General features: G+C 65.5%; 1 protein-coding gene across 1 annotated transcript; it reads left to right on the top strand.

The window, feature by feature from the left end:
- Positions 1-287: 287 nt before the first annotated feature.
- Positions 288-15,234, top strand: WNT9A (Wnt family member 9A). Its single transcript, XM_056112368.1, has 4 exons — positions 288-487; positions 12,818-13,074; positions 13,438-13,688; positions 14,746-15,234. Exons 1-4 carry the CDS (start codon positions 393-395, stop codon positions 15,226-15,228), a joined length of 1,086 nt encoding a protein of 361 aa, XP_055968343.1. The 5' UTR covers positions 288-392; the 3' UTR covers positions 15,229-15,234.
- Positions 15,235-16,759: the final 1,525 nt, after the last annotated feature.

Here is a 16,759-nt window from a genome sequence, read left to right as displayed (position 1 = left end):
GGCGGGCGGGGCGGAGCGGAGCGAGGGCCGGCCACGCCCCCGGGCGGGGCCACGGGCGAGGGGCGGGGCGGGGCGGGCCGGCCAGGGGCGTGGCCAGGCGGGGCGGGCCGACCAGGGGCGTGGCCAGGCGGGGCGGTGCGCGCGGGCGGGGCGTGCCGGCTCGGGGGCGTGGCGACGCGCGCGGGGCGGGCCGGCTCGAGGGGCGTGGCCGGGAGGGCGGGCCCGGGCTCGGCCCGCCCCCGGCGCCGGCGCGGGCCCGCCCCGGGGGCGTGGCGGCGGCGGCGGGCCCCGCCCCCGGCGCGGCGCTCCGGGCGCTATAAGAGGGCGGCGGCCGCGGCGGCGGGCCCTGCGCGGAGCCGGGCGCGCGATGGTCAGCCGCCGCGGGCGGCAAGATGCTGGATGGGCCCCTGCTGGCGCGCTGGCTGGCCGCGGCCTTCGCGCTGACGCTGCTGCTCGCCGCGCTGCGCCCCTCGGCCGCCTACTTCGGGTAGGTGTCGTCCGCGGCGCGCGGGGGCCGGGCGGGGGTCGGCGGGGCCGCGGGGCGGGCGGGCGGCGGGCGCCGGCGGGGCGGGGGCCGGCGGGGCGGGGGTCGCGCCGGGCGGGCGGCCCTGCTCCGCGCTGACCCGGGGCGTGCGGCGCGGCGGCGGGGCGCGCCGTCGTCCTCCGGGACCCCCGCCCACCCGCGCTCCGCCGCCTCGCCCTCCTCCCCGCTCGAGCAGCTGATTTAACGACAACAAAAAACACGTACGAAATCCAGATGTTCCTTGCGCGGAGCCCCCGAGGGGGAGGAAAGTAGCTCCACGCCGGAGCAATTTATTTTTCTTGCGCGGCGCCGCGGGCGCTCGTCGGGCCCGGCCCGGGAGCGCGTCCGCGCGCGCCCCGCGCCGGGGGTCGCGCCCGCCCGCCCCGCGCCGCCCCGCCGCCCCGCGCGCCCCGCCGCGCCCCGCCGCGCCGCCGCCGCCACGCCGCGCCCCGCGTCACCTGTTGGTGCGCCGTGGCCGGGGCGTGGGAGCGCGGCGGCCCGGCCGGCAGAGGGCCCCGTCGGCCCAGGAATGGGCACGCCGGGCGCGGAGGCCGGCGGGCGAGGGGGCTGCAGGTGTATCCTGTTCTCAAAGAAAATAAAGTGTTTTCACGGGAAACTTTCCCTTTGTGTTTTTCTTTCTCCTGCTGCCCTTTCTCCCGGGTCTTCTTCCAGGGTCAGCCGCGTGTCTCGAGCGCGCCCACCCGCAGCCCCTCCCGCCCGGTCGGCCCGAGCCCAGGCCCGGGGCTGGCACACCCGTGCCCGCCATCTGTGCAGCCCTTGGCCTCCCCGGCGGGCAGGAGGGAGGGTCAGGGGGCGGCCGTCTGGCCACAGGTCCTCGGTGAGTCACGCCAGCCTTGTCAGCCCTGCGCCGGCCGCCGGCCGGCCGGACACACCCTGCGCCTGCTGCCCCTCTGCGGGCAGAGGGGACCCGGCTGCAGGGTGGGCCACGGGTCTGCGGAGCCCCGGCCGGCAGGGTGGCCCAGCGCCCCGGACCGTCGGGAGCAGCGGGCGCCGACGGCTCCTCCGCCAGCCCCGTCCGCCCCGCGAGTGACCCTTCGCGGCCGCCGCCTGGTCGGTGCAGGCCCGGCCTCCCTGGCAGAATGACAGGCCCGCGGGGCCGGGGCCCTTCCCGCCCTCGGCGCCCGGCGGGGGGGGGGCAAGCCCGGGCCTCTCGCGGACCCCGCGCCGCGCTCCCTCCGGAATGCAGAGGCCGAGCCGGGCTCTGGGCTCCAGGCCCCGTCCCTTCCCCCTCCGAGGGCGCTGCCTGGCCCGGGCTCCCGGCAGGAACGCGGCTCCGGTTACAGCCCAGAAACCCGGAGAGGCTGGCCCGGGGGAGGGTCACGTGGGCTGCGGATCCCTCTCCGCCCCTCCCGGAGGCCCCAGCCCAACCCGCCGCCGCGGCCGCTTCTGCTGCCCTCCGCGCGCCCGCCCGGCCTCCGTGCTAGGCAGGACCCTCAGGGGCCAAGTCCGGCGCGGGGCAGGGGCTCTGCCCGCACTCCTGGCCCGAGCGAGCGGTCGGCAGGTGGCGCTTCCGTCCGGTCGCCCAGGCACCAGGCCGGCTGGCTGGCTGCTCCAGTGCCCAGACCTTGGCCTGAGACTCGTGGAGGAAGTGTGGACCCGGCTTCCTGCAGGAAGGGGCTGCTCCAGGCGCCCTGGGACCCCCAGAGACAGGCACGTGCAGCCTGGGTGGTTGGCGCCCGGCCTCATCAGATGAGAGGATGGAGCGGTCAGGGAGGGCAGGATCTGTGCTGGGCAGGCGCTCTGGGGGCAGAGACTAGAGTCCCGCCACTTCCAGAGGAGTGTGGTGAGCCTGACGCCACTGGGCCCTGCCCCAGTAGCCCCTCTTCTGCCTGTTGGCGTGAGAGGTCAGGCCTCTGTGCAAGAACACGGCCGTCACAGAGGATCTAGAGGGCTGCCTGGAGGAAGCATCACCAGCCTTGGCTCAGCCAGGCCAGAGCCTCCCCGTGTGAGGATGCCTGAAACTGGACGGGAGGCGGGCTGGGCATTGGAACCCGGGAAACTGGGGGCCGACAGGATATTAAGAGCCAGATGCCTTTTGCTATTGAGACGAATACTTGATCCTGGAAACGTTCCCTTTGAAGGGCTACAGACCAGGCCAGGAATTGCCATCTAGTTCCAAAACATTCTCCTCACCAGAGGGCCTGTCTCGGCCCTTCTCCTCACCCCTGGCAGCCACCGGTCCACATTCTGTGTCTGTGTGGACCCCTGTGGACGCGCACAAGCGCCTTGGGTCTCATTTTCCCTGCCGTGGCGGGTTTCAAGACCCCGCTTCATCTGCTGTGCACACTCTGCTGTGGATGGTGCTGCTGCTGTGAGCACTTGCATCAGGCCTCGGGGGAGGGGAGATCTGGGCCACAGCCTGTGGTGCTGGTGACTCCCTGGCCAGTGCTCATGAGGGACTCCCACCATAGTGCTCAGGGGACTGTGTGGGGGTCACCAAACCCAGGCCTCCGCCTGCAGAGCCCTTTGAGTCATCTTCCCCACCCAGTCTGTGTGCATGAGTGTTTTTGATTTTTCTGGTGTTCAAGATTCTCTGAGCGTTCAAAGTGGTCCTTGTTGAGCCCTTTTCCGAATGGCTGAATCATTTCCACCAGTTTATCACTTCCTCATTAAACTTGCCGTTTCCTGTCACTCCTCTCTGAAATCTTATTCTGCTGTGCATAGTTTGCCGTGAGGAAGTGTGCGCTGGGGCTGTCACTGTGTTCCTCGTGACTCCCACTTTCAAGCACCTTTTCACAGGCTCCTTAGACATCTGTTTGTCCTCTCGGAAGAAGTGCCCGAGCAGTTCTTCTGCCCCATTCCTGGTGGGTGTCGCATCACATGGTTGCCCTGCCAGCTCTGTTCTCGCACCGTGCGAGCCTTGCTCTGTGGCCGGCGAGCTGGTGTGCCCCCCCGCCCGGCCCCTGCTGCAGTGGGACCATGCCCTGCCTGCACAGCACGTTTTGCTCTTGCCTGGGTGCCGGTGGTGTGCACTCTGCTGGAGCCTGGCTGGCCGCTCAGGGTCCCGCCTGGGAGCCTCCCCGAGGGTCTGTGGTCACAGGAAGGGTTGGTGTCCCTTGTGTCTGTGTGAGGGGTCTGACTTCTCCAGGGCCGAGAGGTGAGGGTGAGCTTTGTCTCCCTTGCCAGCAGCCAGGCCCGATGACCCAGGCAGGCATGTGTGAGAAGGGTGGACGGGAGGGCCAGAGCCTCAGGTGGACCCTGCAGAGAGCTGGCAGGAGATAGGACAGTCTCTCATCAGTGCCAGGGGCGGGGAGCTCTCCCGAGGCTCTGTGGTGTGGGGTCTGGGTGGTGGGACAGTCTCTAGGGTCAGGTCACTGGGGACAGCCTGAGAGAGGCAAGATCAGCCAGTGTCCAGAGCAGCCCGGGGCCAGCGTGCCCTCGCCAGTGGCTGAGAGGTGATTGGGAGGGCAAGAAGTGGGCTGTAGAGGCCCACGGATGAGGCGCGTGATCCTGTGGGGAGCCAGGGAACGGGGCGCGGGGGTCATGGCACTGACCACCTCTCGCGCTTTCCATCCCTCCCTCTTCAGGGCCTTTTGTCGGGGGGTGGTAGAAGCCCCCAGCCCCTGCAGACGGCGCAGAGAGGCGGGCGCCCCTGGCTCTCCCGGCTGGTGCCACTGAGGTGAAGATGAGGCCCCACCTGGTTCCCCTCAGCTGTGTGCACAGATGCCTGGCCGCAGCCAGCTGTCTGGACAGGGGACAGCTGCCTGATCTCGCTGCCGTCCTTGCCGCCGTTGCTGTGGGCACCGGTGGGACCCTATTGGGCTCCCAGGGTGGCCTGAGGGCGCCGTCTGTGCCCACCCAGGGGGCCTGGCCATGTCTCGGACAATAGCAGAAGTGTGTGGGTCACTTTCTCCTGGGAAGGAATGTGCACCCGGCCCCTGCGCCTGCACCGAGCGATGAGCTGATAAGAGCCAGCTTGGCGGCCGGCCGGAGAAAGACAACACCTGTCAGCAGGGCCCACTCGGCCCTAATCCGCGGAGGGGGTGCCCTTGCCTTTGTGCATTGTCCTAGGGTGGAGTGCCCTGCTGTGCCCACCATGGCCAGCAGCTGAGGGACGTCTCGGAAGAGACACGGGGGAGAGAGGAGGGCGGCAGGGCCCGGTGTTAGGTTGAGGGGTGGAGGGAGGCAGAGAAGCCCAGAAGAGGGGCCGTTACCTGTTGCTCAGGGGGCTGCTCTGCGCCCGGCTCGGGGACAGATTCCCCGTGGCCTCTGGGTCCCCTCTAGCCCCAGGGGCGGCTTCTGCCCTACCCTGGTCTCACCCTGCACTTCTGGTGGGGGCAGGTGATGGCACAAGCTTGGAATGGGATGTCTGGGGCCCTTGCTGGGGCCCTTGCTGGGAGCCAGGCAGCAGGGCTAGGACCGGTCCCTGTGGCAGGGGCGGTGGACAGCAGGTGGCTGTGCCGGGTCCCGTCAGAGGTCAGTCTGTGTCAGCGGCTCCGACCTGGGTGGCACATGGACCGCCCAGCTCTGTGACCCGCACCCGGCCCGCCTGCCTTGCCCTCCCCGCGGTTCCCCTGGCCTGCCGCCTCTGGCCGCAGGAGGAAACCCAGCCGCCCCGCTGGAGGCCCTGCTCCGGAGCCGGCCGTGGACGAGGGGATGGAAAGAGGCAGGCCTCCAGCCGCGTTTGTTTTTCTTTGCAGACCCGAGGGAGCTGCGCCAGGGGAAGTGGCCTGGAGGTCTGGCCACGAGCACTGGCTGCCGGGCGCCCAGACCAGAGCACGTCAGAGCCGCATCCGGGCCGAGGCCTCATCCCAACCCTCGGCCAGGGAGCCTCAGCACTGCCCCCCACCGCCCCAGGGTGGCCTCGAGCTGCTCTCCTGAGCCCTGCCAGTGTCCAGGAAAGGGGCCACTCCACAAGGTGGAAGGGACGCTGGAGCTGGCGAGAGGGGGCCGGGGCTGTCACCTACCTGCTTTTGGTCTGCTTTTTTTTTTTTAATTTTGCATTTAGGGTCAGACCCAGCGATGCTCAGGGGTTGGTCCTGGCGGTGCTTGGGAGACCAGGTGGGATGCCAGGGACTGAACCCGGGTCTGCCAGTTGCAAAGCAAATGTCCTCCCTGCTGTAGTAGCTCTCTGGCCCTCCCCACATCCTTTAAACAGGGGAAACCTCGGGCTGGAGACTGAGGACAATGGGCGGGGGTAGGGCGCCTGACCTACCCTGCCCAAACAGCTGACCCCAGTTTGGTCCTTGGCACCACGCGGGGTCCCGATCCCTGCCAGGAGAGAGCCCCGAGCTCAGACGGCTGACTGTGGCCCCCGACTAAAGATAAGGGGACCTTCCTGCTTGTTCCTGGTCTGTGGCTGCCGAGAAGCTCAGGCCAGGCCCAGAGCACTCATGACTGGGGTTGTGGACCCTGCTGGCAGGCTGGGAGCGCCCAGGGTCTGCTGGCTCCAGGAGACGCCGCGTCTGTTTGGCTGGAGGGCACTGGTGTGGGAGCCGTGTGGAGGTCCTCCTCCTGCACTTTGCCTGTGCAGCCCAGGCCGGTGCTGGCGGCTGACCCTAGGCTGACCAGCCGGGCCGGGCAGCTTCTGCAGCCCGTCTTCAGTGAAGGAGCCGGGCGCCGACTGGCACATGCGTCCGGGAACACTGGCTGCCCTGCCAAGTAGTGAGGTCGGGGCCTGGTGCCCTCGCAGCCCTTGGAGGGGACGGGACAGCGTGCAGAGACACACTCCCTCTCTCCCTCACCTCCCGCCAGCCGTGGGGTGTACGCAGGGTTAATCTCAGAGCCAGTTTCTCAGCCCTGGAATTTGTTTTGAGTTGGATTCACACAGAAATGAAATGCCGTCTGGTGGGGCTGAGGTTTCCTTGGCAGGGCCCTGTGGCTTCTGCAGCTCTGGCCGCGTCTCCCGCCCAGCACAGGGTCCCGGCTCCCAGGCCTGAGAGCAGATTTGTGGGCAGAGTGTCCCCTGGGGTGGCCAGAACCATGGGCTGGAAGGGCTGTTGGAAGCATCAACACTCCGCACAAAGGAGGGAAGGACTTGCGGGGGGCAGCGGGGGGCCTGGCTCACAGGGCCAGACTGTGAGGACAGTTTCCTGGCCTGGCCACACCTGTCCTCGTGCTTTTCCTGTGACTGGCCAGGAATTGGGGGCCTGCCTGGGGGATGGGCAGGCACCCCTGGGTGTGTCCACCTGGGCTTCTTTTCCCTTGTGCAGGGCTGCTCAGGACTGGGCTCTTTACGGTCAGGGGTCCGGCCCTGGACCGCCTGACTTTGACAGCTCTGCAAAGGCCCTTTTCAGACACGTTTGCCTCCTGAGGCCCCAGAGATGCGGCTTGTGCTCCATAAGCCGTTGCTTCCGATTGTTCTTGCGAAGGGTTTCTCGGGCGGGACAGCTGGTTTGACTGCCGAGGGCACGGAACCTGCCGGGGCCCCGCACACCCGGCAGCAGCAGCCAGACTCAGCCCTCTTGGTGCTGCCGCGATAAGCTTGGGATGTCTGCAAGGAAGAGAAACCGCAAAAACTGACCCAGCAAGTTTGGAAAAACCAACTAGGACGGGAAAATTTCTAAGTAATGATTTGAAAGCAGATTAGAAACAGCTGAAGAGAATTAGCAAACTGGAGGGTAGATCAGAAGAAATTACCCAGAGTGTAACCGAGAGACGGAAGCAGAGGGAAGGCCAGGAGCCCCGTCGGGGGGTGCGGAGAGGCCCAGGAAGAGGGCAGCAGTCTGAAGACACGGCTGGGCCATCGGGGCCTCAGGAAGCCCAGGGCTTCCCAGGAGGAGGGAATAGACATGTGTGTTGGAGCCATAGGCCTACGGCTTGGGCCCGAGGTCTGGCGGTGGGGGCCCAGTGCCATCTCCTCAGAGCCCAGGAGATGCAGAGGTCGTGTGTGTGTGTTCTGGGGAGTCCAGAGGTATGTGCCAGCATCTGTCACTGGAAGGACAGTGTCCGCTGACACTGGAGGCATGTGACTCATGTCACTGAGGTGCTCGAGGAAATCATGAGCACAAAAAACCCCAAAGTTAGGCGGGGATGAATTATTTTTGGGGGGGGGTTACTCCTGGTTCTGCACTCAGGAATTACCCCTGGTGGTGCTCAGGGGACCATCTGGGATGCTGGGGATCGAACCTGGGTCAGTGGCGTGCAAGGCAAACGCCCTACCCGCTGTGCTATTGCTCCAGCCCCCAGGGCGATGAAATTTTTTTAAGCGAATCCAAGAGGAGACAGGAGGAAAATAATGAAGTGTGTGGCAGGCGGCAGGGGCAGGGCTAAAGAGGAAGAGAGCAGGGCCCCGCGTTGCAGTGGGTAGTGCCCCAAGCTGATGCTGAGACGGTAGCTGTGGCCCGGGCTCACACGGGGGACACAGAAGAGGAGGAAGAGGTCAGAGAGAGAACATGACCTCTCAGAGGACTGAAGGAAGCGAGAGAAGAGGGAAAAAAGGGATTGCGACTCAGGCTCTGCAGGTGACCAGTGATGCGGTTTTGAAAAGTCTGAGGTGGTGACATGTCAGCCTTCTAAGCGTATTTTACAAGAAAGGAGAAACTGGAAGGCATGCAAATGTGTCCATCCAGATGCAAAGGAAAGAACAGCGGAGGACACGGAGCACCTACTCCAGGACCCTCACTGTAATTCGGCCAGGCCAGGGGTATGGAGGCCGCTTCACGTGGACAGAAACCCCCACAGCAAGGGCCAGGACTGGCTGGGTCTGCGGCCGGGTGCGCTGGAAGCAGAGAGGTGGGTGCTGGGGTGAAGGTCAGCCCATGCAGATGAGCCAGCGGCTCTGCGCACAGTGGGTGCACCCCTCCGCACCCCCGGCAGCTCCTCCCTGGAAGTGACAGATGTTGTCCACACAGAGCAGCGTGAGGGGCCAGCAGCACAGCAGCAAGAGGTGGACAGTTCCCATTCCATCAGCTGAAGAGTCCGAGGGTGTGGCCCATCCACACGGTGAGGTGTCATTCAGCCAGAGAGCAAGGGGAGGATGGGGGACGAAGGTCCAGCATGATGCCTGGTGAGGGGCCAGATCGAGGGGCTGGGCACAGGAAGAGGGGTCAGTGCCCAGAGGGCATGGGGTTTCTTTCGGTTAAGGGAAATCCCAAAGTGGCTGTTTGTGGTGCCTCTCGCTTGAAGAGCTGCCACTGTCCCAGGGAGGGAGGAGGATGGGCCCCCCTGAAGCGCTAGCTTGGTGGCCCCTGTCCTGGTGTCTGCCTCCAGTTCACGTGCAGGGACGAGGTTTCTGGGTCAGTAGGAGGGACATGAGTTGGGGTGGGGGGCGTGGCTCCCGCCCTCAGTGGTGCCATGATGCTCTCTGCTGTGGAGCCCTGGAGGGCAGTCGTGACTGCCCAGAGTGCCGGGGCACCTTCTCGTCTAAGGCCCAGCACAGGACAGCAGCGCAGGGGGACACAGCAGGGAGCACTCAGAAAGGAGCACAGCAGAGCAGGGCCACGTAGCAGAGCCCCTCAGGAGGTGACTTGGGCTGGATGTGAGGACTGGGCCTCTAAAGCCAGTTGGGAGGATGGAGAGGGCAGCTCAGTCAGTCCTCCGTTGTAAGACCCCGAGAAGAGGGAGGGCAGGAAGACGGAGGTCTGTCCCGCATAGCCTGCTTCCCTGCAGCTTGTTTTGGGCCACACCTGGCAGTGCTCCGAGCTTTCTCCTGGCTTTTGCTCAGGAATCACTCCTGGCAGGGCACCAGGGACCCTGGGCAGTGCTGGGGCTCCAACTTGGTCCCGTCACATGCAAGCCAAGCACCTTTTCCCTCGTCCTATCTCTCTGGCCCGTTCATCTTCCTGACGTCATTATCAAAGGGAAGTACCTGAACTTGTGAGTCCCGTGACACACGCCTCAGTCATGGGCTGCAGGAAGCAGGCAGCCTGGAAGCCCATGTGTCTGCTCCACCTGCCTGTCCCAGGCCAGACGCCCGCTGGTGGGGGGTTGGCAGCTGCGTTGAGCCTAGTAGCAGGTGTGCTGGCATGGGGTGGGCAGCTGGGTGGTATGTGTGTGGGTGTGTTGCGGGGGGCGCAGACTGTGTTACACTGTGCCAAGCTAGTCTAGAAGGCCCAGCTCCCTGGAAGAGGGCCATGGGCAGTTTGCTGCCCCAGGCTGGCAGGACCAGAGGCTGAAGGACCAGCCGCGCCCATACCACCTGCTGCTGAACATTGAACACAGGGTTTTGCCCACTAACGTGCCCGTGGGCCAGGCAGACACTGGCCACCAGGGAGGAGTTGGTTTCCCTGCAGGCGCAGCCTCACAGTGGGCTGAGCACCAGGTGCAGGTGTGGACGCTTGTGCACTGTGCGGCAGCGTGATTCCGTGTCTTGAAGCAGTTGTGCCTGTGGCCTGTGTTTTATTTTTATTTATTTATTTATTGGCTTTTTGGGTCACACCCGGCACTGCACAGGGGTTCCTCCTGGCTCTGCACTCAGGAATTATCCCTGGCAGTGCTCAGGGGACCATATGGGATGCTGGGAATCAAACCCGGGTTGGCCGCGTGCAAGGCCAACGCCCTACCCGCTGTGCTGTTGCTCCAGCCCCAGTGGCCTGTGTTTTAGAGAGAAACTGGTGGGTTGACTTTCACAGTCAGCCCTGGACTCCCCCTATTCTGGGGCCTTCACAGTGGACTGTGGGTTCTCTGTGTGTGTCTGATGAGTGAAATGCAGCCGTCCTGCTGCGTCTGAGGGGGGCCGAGCATCTTAGGTGTTCTGAGAGCCAGTTTCCTTTCCTGACAGTCTGTCACAGGCCATCAGCGCTGTAGATCCGACTCCCATCGGCACTCACACGCAAACACATGTGCACGCAGAAGCCCTCAGGCTCGTTTTCTGTCATCTGTCACTGACTGTGTTTTGACTTGTTGCAGAGAGGCCCGTTCTGTAGTAAGTGTTGATGTTCAAGGCTGGGAGTCACACTGGGGAAAGCCTTCCTGCGTCTTATTGCTTTGGGGACTTCTCTCCTTGGCTCTTCTTTATATTAATTTTATTAAAAAATGTTTTGGGGGCTATACCTGGCGGTGCTCAGGGCTTCTTTTTTTTCCTTTTTGGGTCATACCTGGCGATGTACAGGGGTCACTCCTGGCTCTGCACTCAGGAATTACTTCTGGCCTGGCAATGCTTGGGGGACCATTTGGGATGCTGGGACTCGAACCCAGGTCAGTCACATGCAAGGCAAACACTGTGCTATCGCTCCAGTCCCGGTGCTCAGGGCTTACTCTTGGCTCTGAACTCAGGGTTCACTGCCTCAGGGACCATATGGGCTGCCAGGGATTGAACCCAGGTCAGCTGCATGCAAGGCAGATGCCCTCCCCGTTGTCCCGTCACTCCTTCTGGCCCTTTATGCCTCCTCCTCAGGCTGTGATTCTGTCCTGGGGCCCTGCTGACACCCACCCTGTCCCACACGTCTGTGTACCCTCTCCCTGGCACCTCCCCAAGGTTCTGTCCCCCTCCACCCTGAGAGTAGACACCCTGCTGGGGGTGGGGGTGGCCACCCTCATCTCCACCCCCACCCAGGTTGCAGTATCTGCCCACCTGTCCACCCTGGAAGTTCACCCACCAGTGTCTGGGCACAGGACCTCAGCCACAGGCCGGCTGCCTGCTGCCCAACACCAGGCTGTGGCTGGTTGTCCTTTCATGCAGCCCCCAGATGCCCGTGGTGACCCCGGGGCAGGGGCAGGAGAGCAGAAGACCCTGGGGAGGCACGTAGAGTTCGCCTTCTGCACTGCCCTGGGCCCTGGGCCCTGGGGCTGCACGTGGGCACATGACCTGGGGACTGGGGAGGGGGCGCGCAGTGTTTCCTTCTGGTCACAGCTGCTGACATTCCTGCCTGCGGGACAAGCTCTCCTTCTGCGTCTGAGCTGCCTTTGTGTGGGGACACGGCTCCTCTGGCCTCCCGTGCCTGGCCCTTGTCCCCGCCGTGCTCTCTGCCCAGCTAGACAGCTGTCCCCGGGTGTGTAGCCGTCTGAGTCAGGTGGAAGGCCTTGAGTCCACGAAGCTGTCACATGCCAGCCCCCGCTGTGTCCCTGTGCCTCAGGCGCGAGGCCGTAAGCCCTGGCGGACAGGGACGCAGCTCCCAAGGCCAGGCTGACACCCCTCACCCTGCCTCAGGTGCTTCCTCCTGAAAGGCCTTGCGTCTTCGTTTGCCTCTCCATGAGGGCTTCTCCTCCGGCCGCTTCTGCTAATGTCAGAGCATTACCGAGCTCCCGGAGGCCAGAGCAGGGCCCTTGCCACCCCTGCACCCCTGTGTCCAGCAGGCCCGGCAGGCAGCCCGGAAGCCCAGGGAGCCTCTGCAGCAGCCTGGCTCCCTTCTCGGCTTCCGGGCCTCAGCACCCTGGCCTGGCTGGGAGCCCGGGCAGGGAGAGGCACGCAAGCCCTTCTGCCCCTCAGAGGCCTTGCCCAGGCGGAGTGGAGCCAGGTGCCCCCTGTGCTTCGGCCTATGGCTGCTTCCAGAGGGTTCGGCACCTGCAGGGTCAGCACTGGGTGAAGAGGGTGGAACTCTGGGCGCCTCCCCTGCCACCTGCAGAGAGCTGCCTCCACCATTAGCCTCTGACTGCACTTCTCGGATGAGCAGCAGGCGAACAGGCGGTTGGGGGCCCGAGGAGACTCTGTCCTGGTTCCTGCGTGCTGTGGGGTGGACACAGGAGGGCAGTTCCGAATGGTGCCCCGTAGGGTGCTGAATGGGCTGAGAGTGTGGCCAGGCAGAAACACACCTGGGGCACAGCTTTGCAGCCTGTGTGGGACGCCGCGGCCCCTGGGCCCGAGCGTGGAGCAGCTTCTCTATCCCGGGAGTGTGTTGGTGGGTGGACAGCCCAGGTCACTAGCTTGCAGGGCTTCCTGACACCCTTTCCTGAGCACATGGGACCTGGGGTAGCCGATGGACCAAGTGCACAAGCGTCAGAACCTTTCCAGAGGGCCATGGGATCGTGGCCAGCAGGAGGAGTCCTGGAACAGGCCTGGAGGCGGTGGGCAAGGTATGGGGTTGGCCTGTGAGCCCCAGGTCGGACTGTCCCCTAGTGACACCCGGGTTAGGCTGACCCCTTGCAAGCCTCAGGTCTGACTGACCCCTTGTGATCCTAGGCCAGGTCGTCCACTCGAGCCCCAAGCCAGGCTGTCCCCTGGGACGGGGGCCCTTTTCCTCCCTTAGGGAGGCCATGGGGCAGGGAGGCTGATGTGGAGGAAGTCGGCGAGACCCTTGGGTACCACCGCACGAGTGCAGGGCACTGCCAGTGTCCATCAGCAGTGCCCAGCAGTGCCCACCATCCCCAGCCTCTGCCCAGCTCCCGGGCCTCTCCTGCCCCTGCGTGGCCCCTACCAGCCCACCTGCCGCGCTCACTCCAGCTCTCTCTGTCCAGGCTGACCGGCAGTGAGCCCCTGACCGTCCTCCCACTGAGCCCAGAGCCCGCGGCGGCCGCGCAGGCCCACTACAAGGCGTGCGACCGGCTGAAGCTGGAGCGGAAGCAGCGGCGCATGTGCCGGCGGGACCCCGGCGTGGCGGAGACGCTGGTGGAGGCTGTGAGCATGAGCGCACTCGAGTGCCAGTACCAGTTCCGCTTCGAGCGCTGGAACTGCAGCCTGGAGGGCCGCTACCGGGCCAACCTGCTCAAGCGAGGTGGGCCTCCGCGGGCCGGGCAGGGCGCTGGGCGGTGGGGCTGCTGGCGGGCCCAGGGTCCCTCCCGGCCGTACACCCCCCACCCGTCTGCCCTGCCTGGCAGTGCCGGCTGGCGGTCTCCAGGTCTCCCTCCGCTGCCTCCTTTGCTACGGGGCCCCGAGGCCCAGGGTGGGCAGGGCAGGGCACTGGTGGGGCCGGCACGCTTGGGGTCTCTGTGGCGGCGCTGTGCTTGTCACGGGCACTTGCTGACCACGTGTATGTGTCCCTGGGGCCGGCCACCCCTCCCCCACAGCGGAACACAGAGCAGACCTTCCCGTGACCCCCTCCTGCTGGGGCGCCCCTGCCACTGACCCTGCCCCCTAGGCTTCAAGGAGACGGCCTTTCTCTACGCCATCTCCTCGGCCGGCCTGACGCACGCGCTGGCCAAGGCCTGCAGCGCCGGCCGCATGGAGCGCTGCACGTGTGACGAGGCGCCCGACCTGGAGAACCGGGAGGCCTGGCAGTGGGGCGGCTGCGGGGACAACCTCAAGTACAGCAGCAAGTTCGTCAAGGAGTTCCTGGGCCGGCGCTCGAGCAAGGACCTGCGTGCCCGGGTGGATTTCCACAACAACCTCGTGGGTGTGAAGGCAAGCGGGGCAGCGGGGGCCGGTGCGGGAGGGGGCAGAGCTGGCCGCCCCCGCCGGGCCTGGGCGCGGGGCTGGTGGAGCGGCCGCCCTGTCTGGGAGGCCACGTGAGTGAGCGGAGATGAGGGAACGGGGAGGGCCGGGGCTCTCCTGGGGTGGGCAGGGCCAGCCCCGTCCCTCCTGTGGGCCGGCCGCCCCACCTCGCGGCCCCCACACTGGGTGCTCCCAGCGGCCTGCGGGTGGGCTGGGGTCTGGAGCAGGGCGTGTCTGCCCTGCCGAGGGCAGGCAGGGGCGGGTGTGTGTGTGTGTGTGTGTGTGTGTGTGTGTGTGTGTGTGTGTGTGTGTGTGTGTACTAGTCAGCTCAAGTCACTTCTGCTCTGAGTCTTGAACTTAAAGAGGCAGTTTCCCCTTCTTTGGCCAGAGCTGTTGTTCCTCCTTCCGCCCTCTGGGGTGGGTGACCAAGGTGGGGGCTCCTCCCCCTCGCACCCCCCTTTTGTAAACTGTTAATGAAGAGCCAGAATAGGAAAGGACCCCGTGAGCTCCCTGGGCCTAGGTAAGCAGCGTTTTAATTAAATTTGTCTGACTCTCAGCAGCAGAACCCCGGTACGTGGGGCTGTGCTGTTGCCTGGCCTCCGGGCAGCGATGTATCTTAATCCCCGCTCTGGCTGTCTTGGGGCCGTCCCGCAGCTGGGCCTGGCTTGCTGCCCACTCAGGAGGGGCCTTCCCTGCCCTGGCATTTTTTTTTTCTTTCACATAGGTCTAGGGACCTCGGGGTGGGGGACAGGAGTGTCAGGTGGGGGATGGTGAGCCAGCCAAACCCTGGCTGGAGGGCCCTTTCCGGGCCTGGGACGCACAGCATTCGTGCCCAGCAAGCATGGGTGCCGCTGGCCACTCTGAACTCCCTCCCTCTCGGGGCCTCTTGGTCTGGATTCTGGCGGTCAGCGCTGCCCGTGGGCCGCGAGGCACCCTCCCCTTTGCAGTGAGACGCGGGGCTGGGCGGGTGCCGTCCCCCGCACGACCCTCACGCCGCCTGCCTTCTCCCTGCCAGGTCATCAAGGCAGGGGTGGAGACCACGTGCAAGTGCCACGGCGTGTCGGGCTCCTGCACCGTGCGGACCTGCTGGCGGCAGCTGGCACCCTTCCATGAGGTGGGCAAGCGGCTGAAGCACAAGTACGAGACGGCACTCAAGGTGGGCAGCACCACCAACGAGGCCACCGGGGAGGCGGGGGCCCTCCCCCCGCCCCGGGGCCGGCCGGCGGGCCCGGGCGGCGGCGACCCCCTGCCCCGCACGCCGGAGCTCGTGCACCTGGACGACTCACCCAGCTTCTGCCTGGCCGGCCGCTTCTCCCCGGGCACGGCCGGCCGTCGGTGCCACCGCGAGAAGAACTGCGAGAGCATCTGCTGCGGACGTGGGTACAACACGCAGAGCCGGGTGGTGACGCGGCCCTGCCAGTGCCAGGTGCGCTGGTGCTGCTACGTGGAGTGCAGGCAGTGCACGCAGCGCGAGGAGGTGTACACCTGCAAGGGCTGAGGCCGGGCTGCGGCCTGCTGTGCCCGTAGAGCCCAGGGCAGAGGCGGTCTGCTTGGCCCCTGCCCCCTCCTGACACGCCGTGCTCGCCACGCTGTCCCGGTCCGCGGGGCCAGTTTGGGGACGCAGGTCCCACCGTCCTGCCTCTGGGCTTCCTCTGAGGAGTGGCAGGGGCCCTGTCTCAAGGGCCAGCACCCCCCACCCCCACCCCCGCCCTGTGCCCGCCCACGATCTGCACCAGCTCTGCTGTGGAGTCAAACCACTAGGAGAGCCGCGGCCTGGCCGCTGGACGTCGAGCACTTCTCTTGGGAGTGAGATCAGTGACTTAAGTTATTTTATTTAACTAATATATTGTTATGACTTCCCCACCCCCACCATGTCCACGCTGCACTCTTGGCCAGTCTGGAAGGGCCTTCCCACTCCCCACGCCCCTTCCTGACCTCTTTGCCTTATCTGCTTTTGTGTTGGTAACCACTAAACCTGGGGGCATGGCTGTTGCTGAAGAAGCAACGACGCTAGGTCTGGCCGTGCTCTTAGGCCCCTGGAGCGGGGTCCCTGAGGCCCAGGCCTGACGCAGCAAGGCCGCTGTGTGCCCTGTGGGCACAGGGCCACGCCAGAGCTGCACAAGGGCCCCATTAGGAGTGGGCGGCAGGAACTGACCTGTGTCACGCACGTCCCCTGCTCCCCCTGCCGTGGACACGAGCAGAGGGGCAGTGGTCACCCTGGGGCGCGGGGGGCGCGTCATGTTGTGAGGAAGCCACGGCTGGCTTTGCACAGCAGCAGGGGGACAGATATGCCGGGAGCCGGCGCTGGAGGCCGTTCTCTGCTGGCCCCAACCTGGTCTGCTGTGTGTCTGTGTCCGTGGTGTGCGTGCACGCGTGGCTGGGGTCTGTGCACAGGCACGTGCACGTGGGTGCTGTGTCGGTGTGGGCAGTGGCCAGCTGGAGTAGCCTCACTCTGGCCCTTCCTGGGGTGGGCACTCAGCTGGGCAGCGGCATGGATGCGGGAACTACTGAGCAAACGGGGTTCTTGGGGCTGGTGCTCCAGGAACCACGGAGATTGTACGTTTAGCGGAAAGCCTTTTTCCGTGGGCACGGTGCTTGGCCCCCCGCTGTCTGTAAATAGCAAAGTCTGTTCTCCTGTGGCTCCCAGCGGCCCCTGCTGGGCGGGCTCCTGGGCGGGTGAGGTGGTCTCTCTCCAGCCTGCTGGAGAGGGCTGGGTAGCCGGGGCCGCCGCCACCACCCCGGCCGCTCGCGTGACAAGACCGTAGCTCGGTCACTATTGGGCCTGAGGCGGTGGGGCAGGAAGGCTATTTTTTAAACCATGTTAAGCTCTATGTCATAAATATTAAGAAGCATATTTTTTTAAACAAGGCGGACTGCACGTGTCTGCTGGTAGGTCTGTCCCCTTATAAATCTACGTCAGAGCATCTGGCTAAGCCAGGAAGCGACCCCGCCGTTGGGGCCACCTCCGTGGTCTCCCCACCCTCCCCATGGGGCCGAGGACCTCTCAGAAGAAGGTCTTCTGCGGGCAC

This window comes from Sorex fumeus, unplaced genomic scaffold (assembly GCF_029834395.1).
Source record: "Sorex fumeus unplaced genomic scaffold, SorFum_2.1 ptg000017l, whole genome shotgun sequence".
Lineage (NCBI taxonomy): Eukaryota > Metazoa > Chordata > Mammalia > Eulipotyphla > Soricidae > Sorex > Sorex fumeus.
Note: the sequence above shows the minus strand (reverse complement) of the source record. Positions and strands in the feature narration are given on the sequence as shown.

What these genes read in the sequence shown, in the direction of transcription:
- WNT9A (XM_056112368.1), top strand. Translation starts at nt 393, where the DNA reads ATGCTGGATGGGCCCCTGCTGGCGCGCTGGCTGGCCGCGGCCTTCGCG. An exon ending in CCCTCGGCCGCCTACTTCGG is followed by an intron (nt 488 to 12,817) that starts GTAGGTGTCGTC and finishes CTCTCTGTCCAG; the next exon opens with GCTGACCGGCAGTGAGCCCC. An exon ending in TGGATTTCCACAACAACCTC is followed by an intron (nt 13,689 to 14,745) that starts GTGGGTGTGAAG and finishes TCTCCCTGCCAG; the next exon opens with GTCATCAAGGCAGGGGTGGA.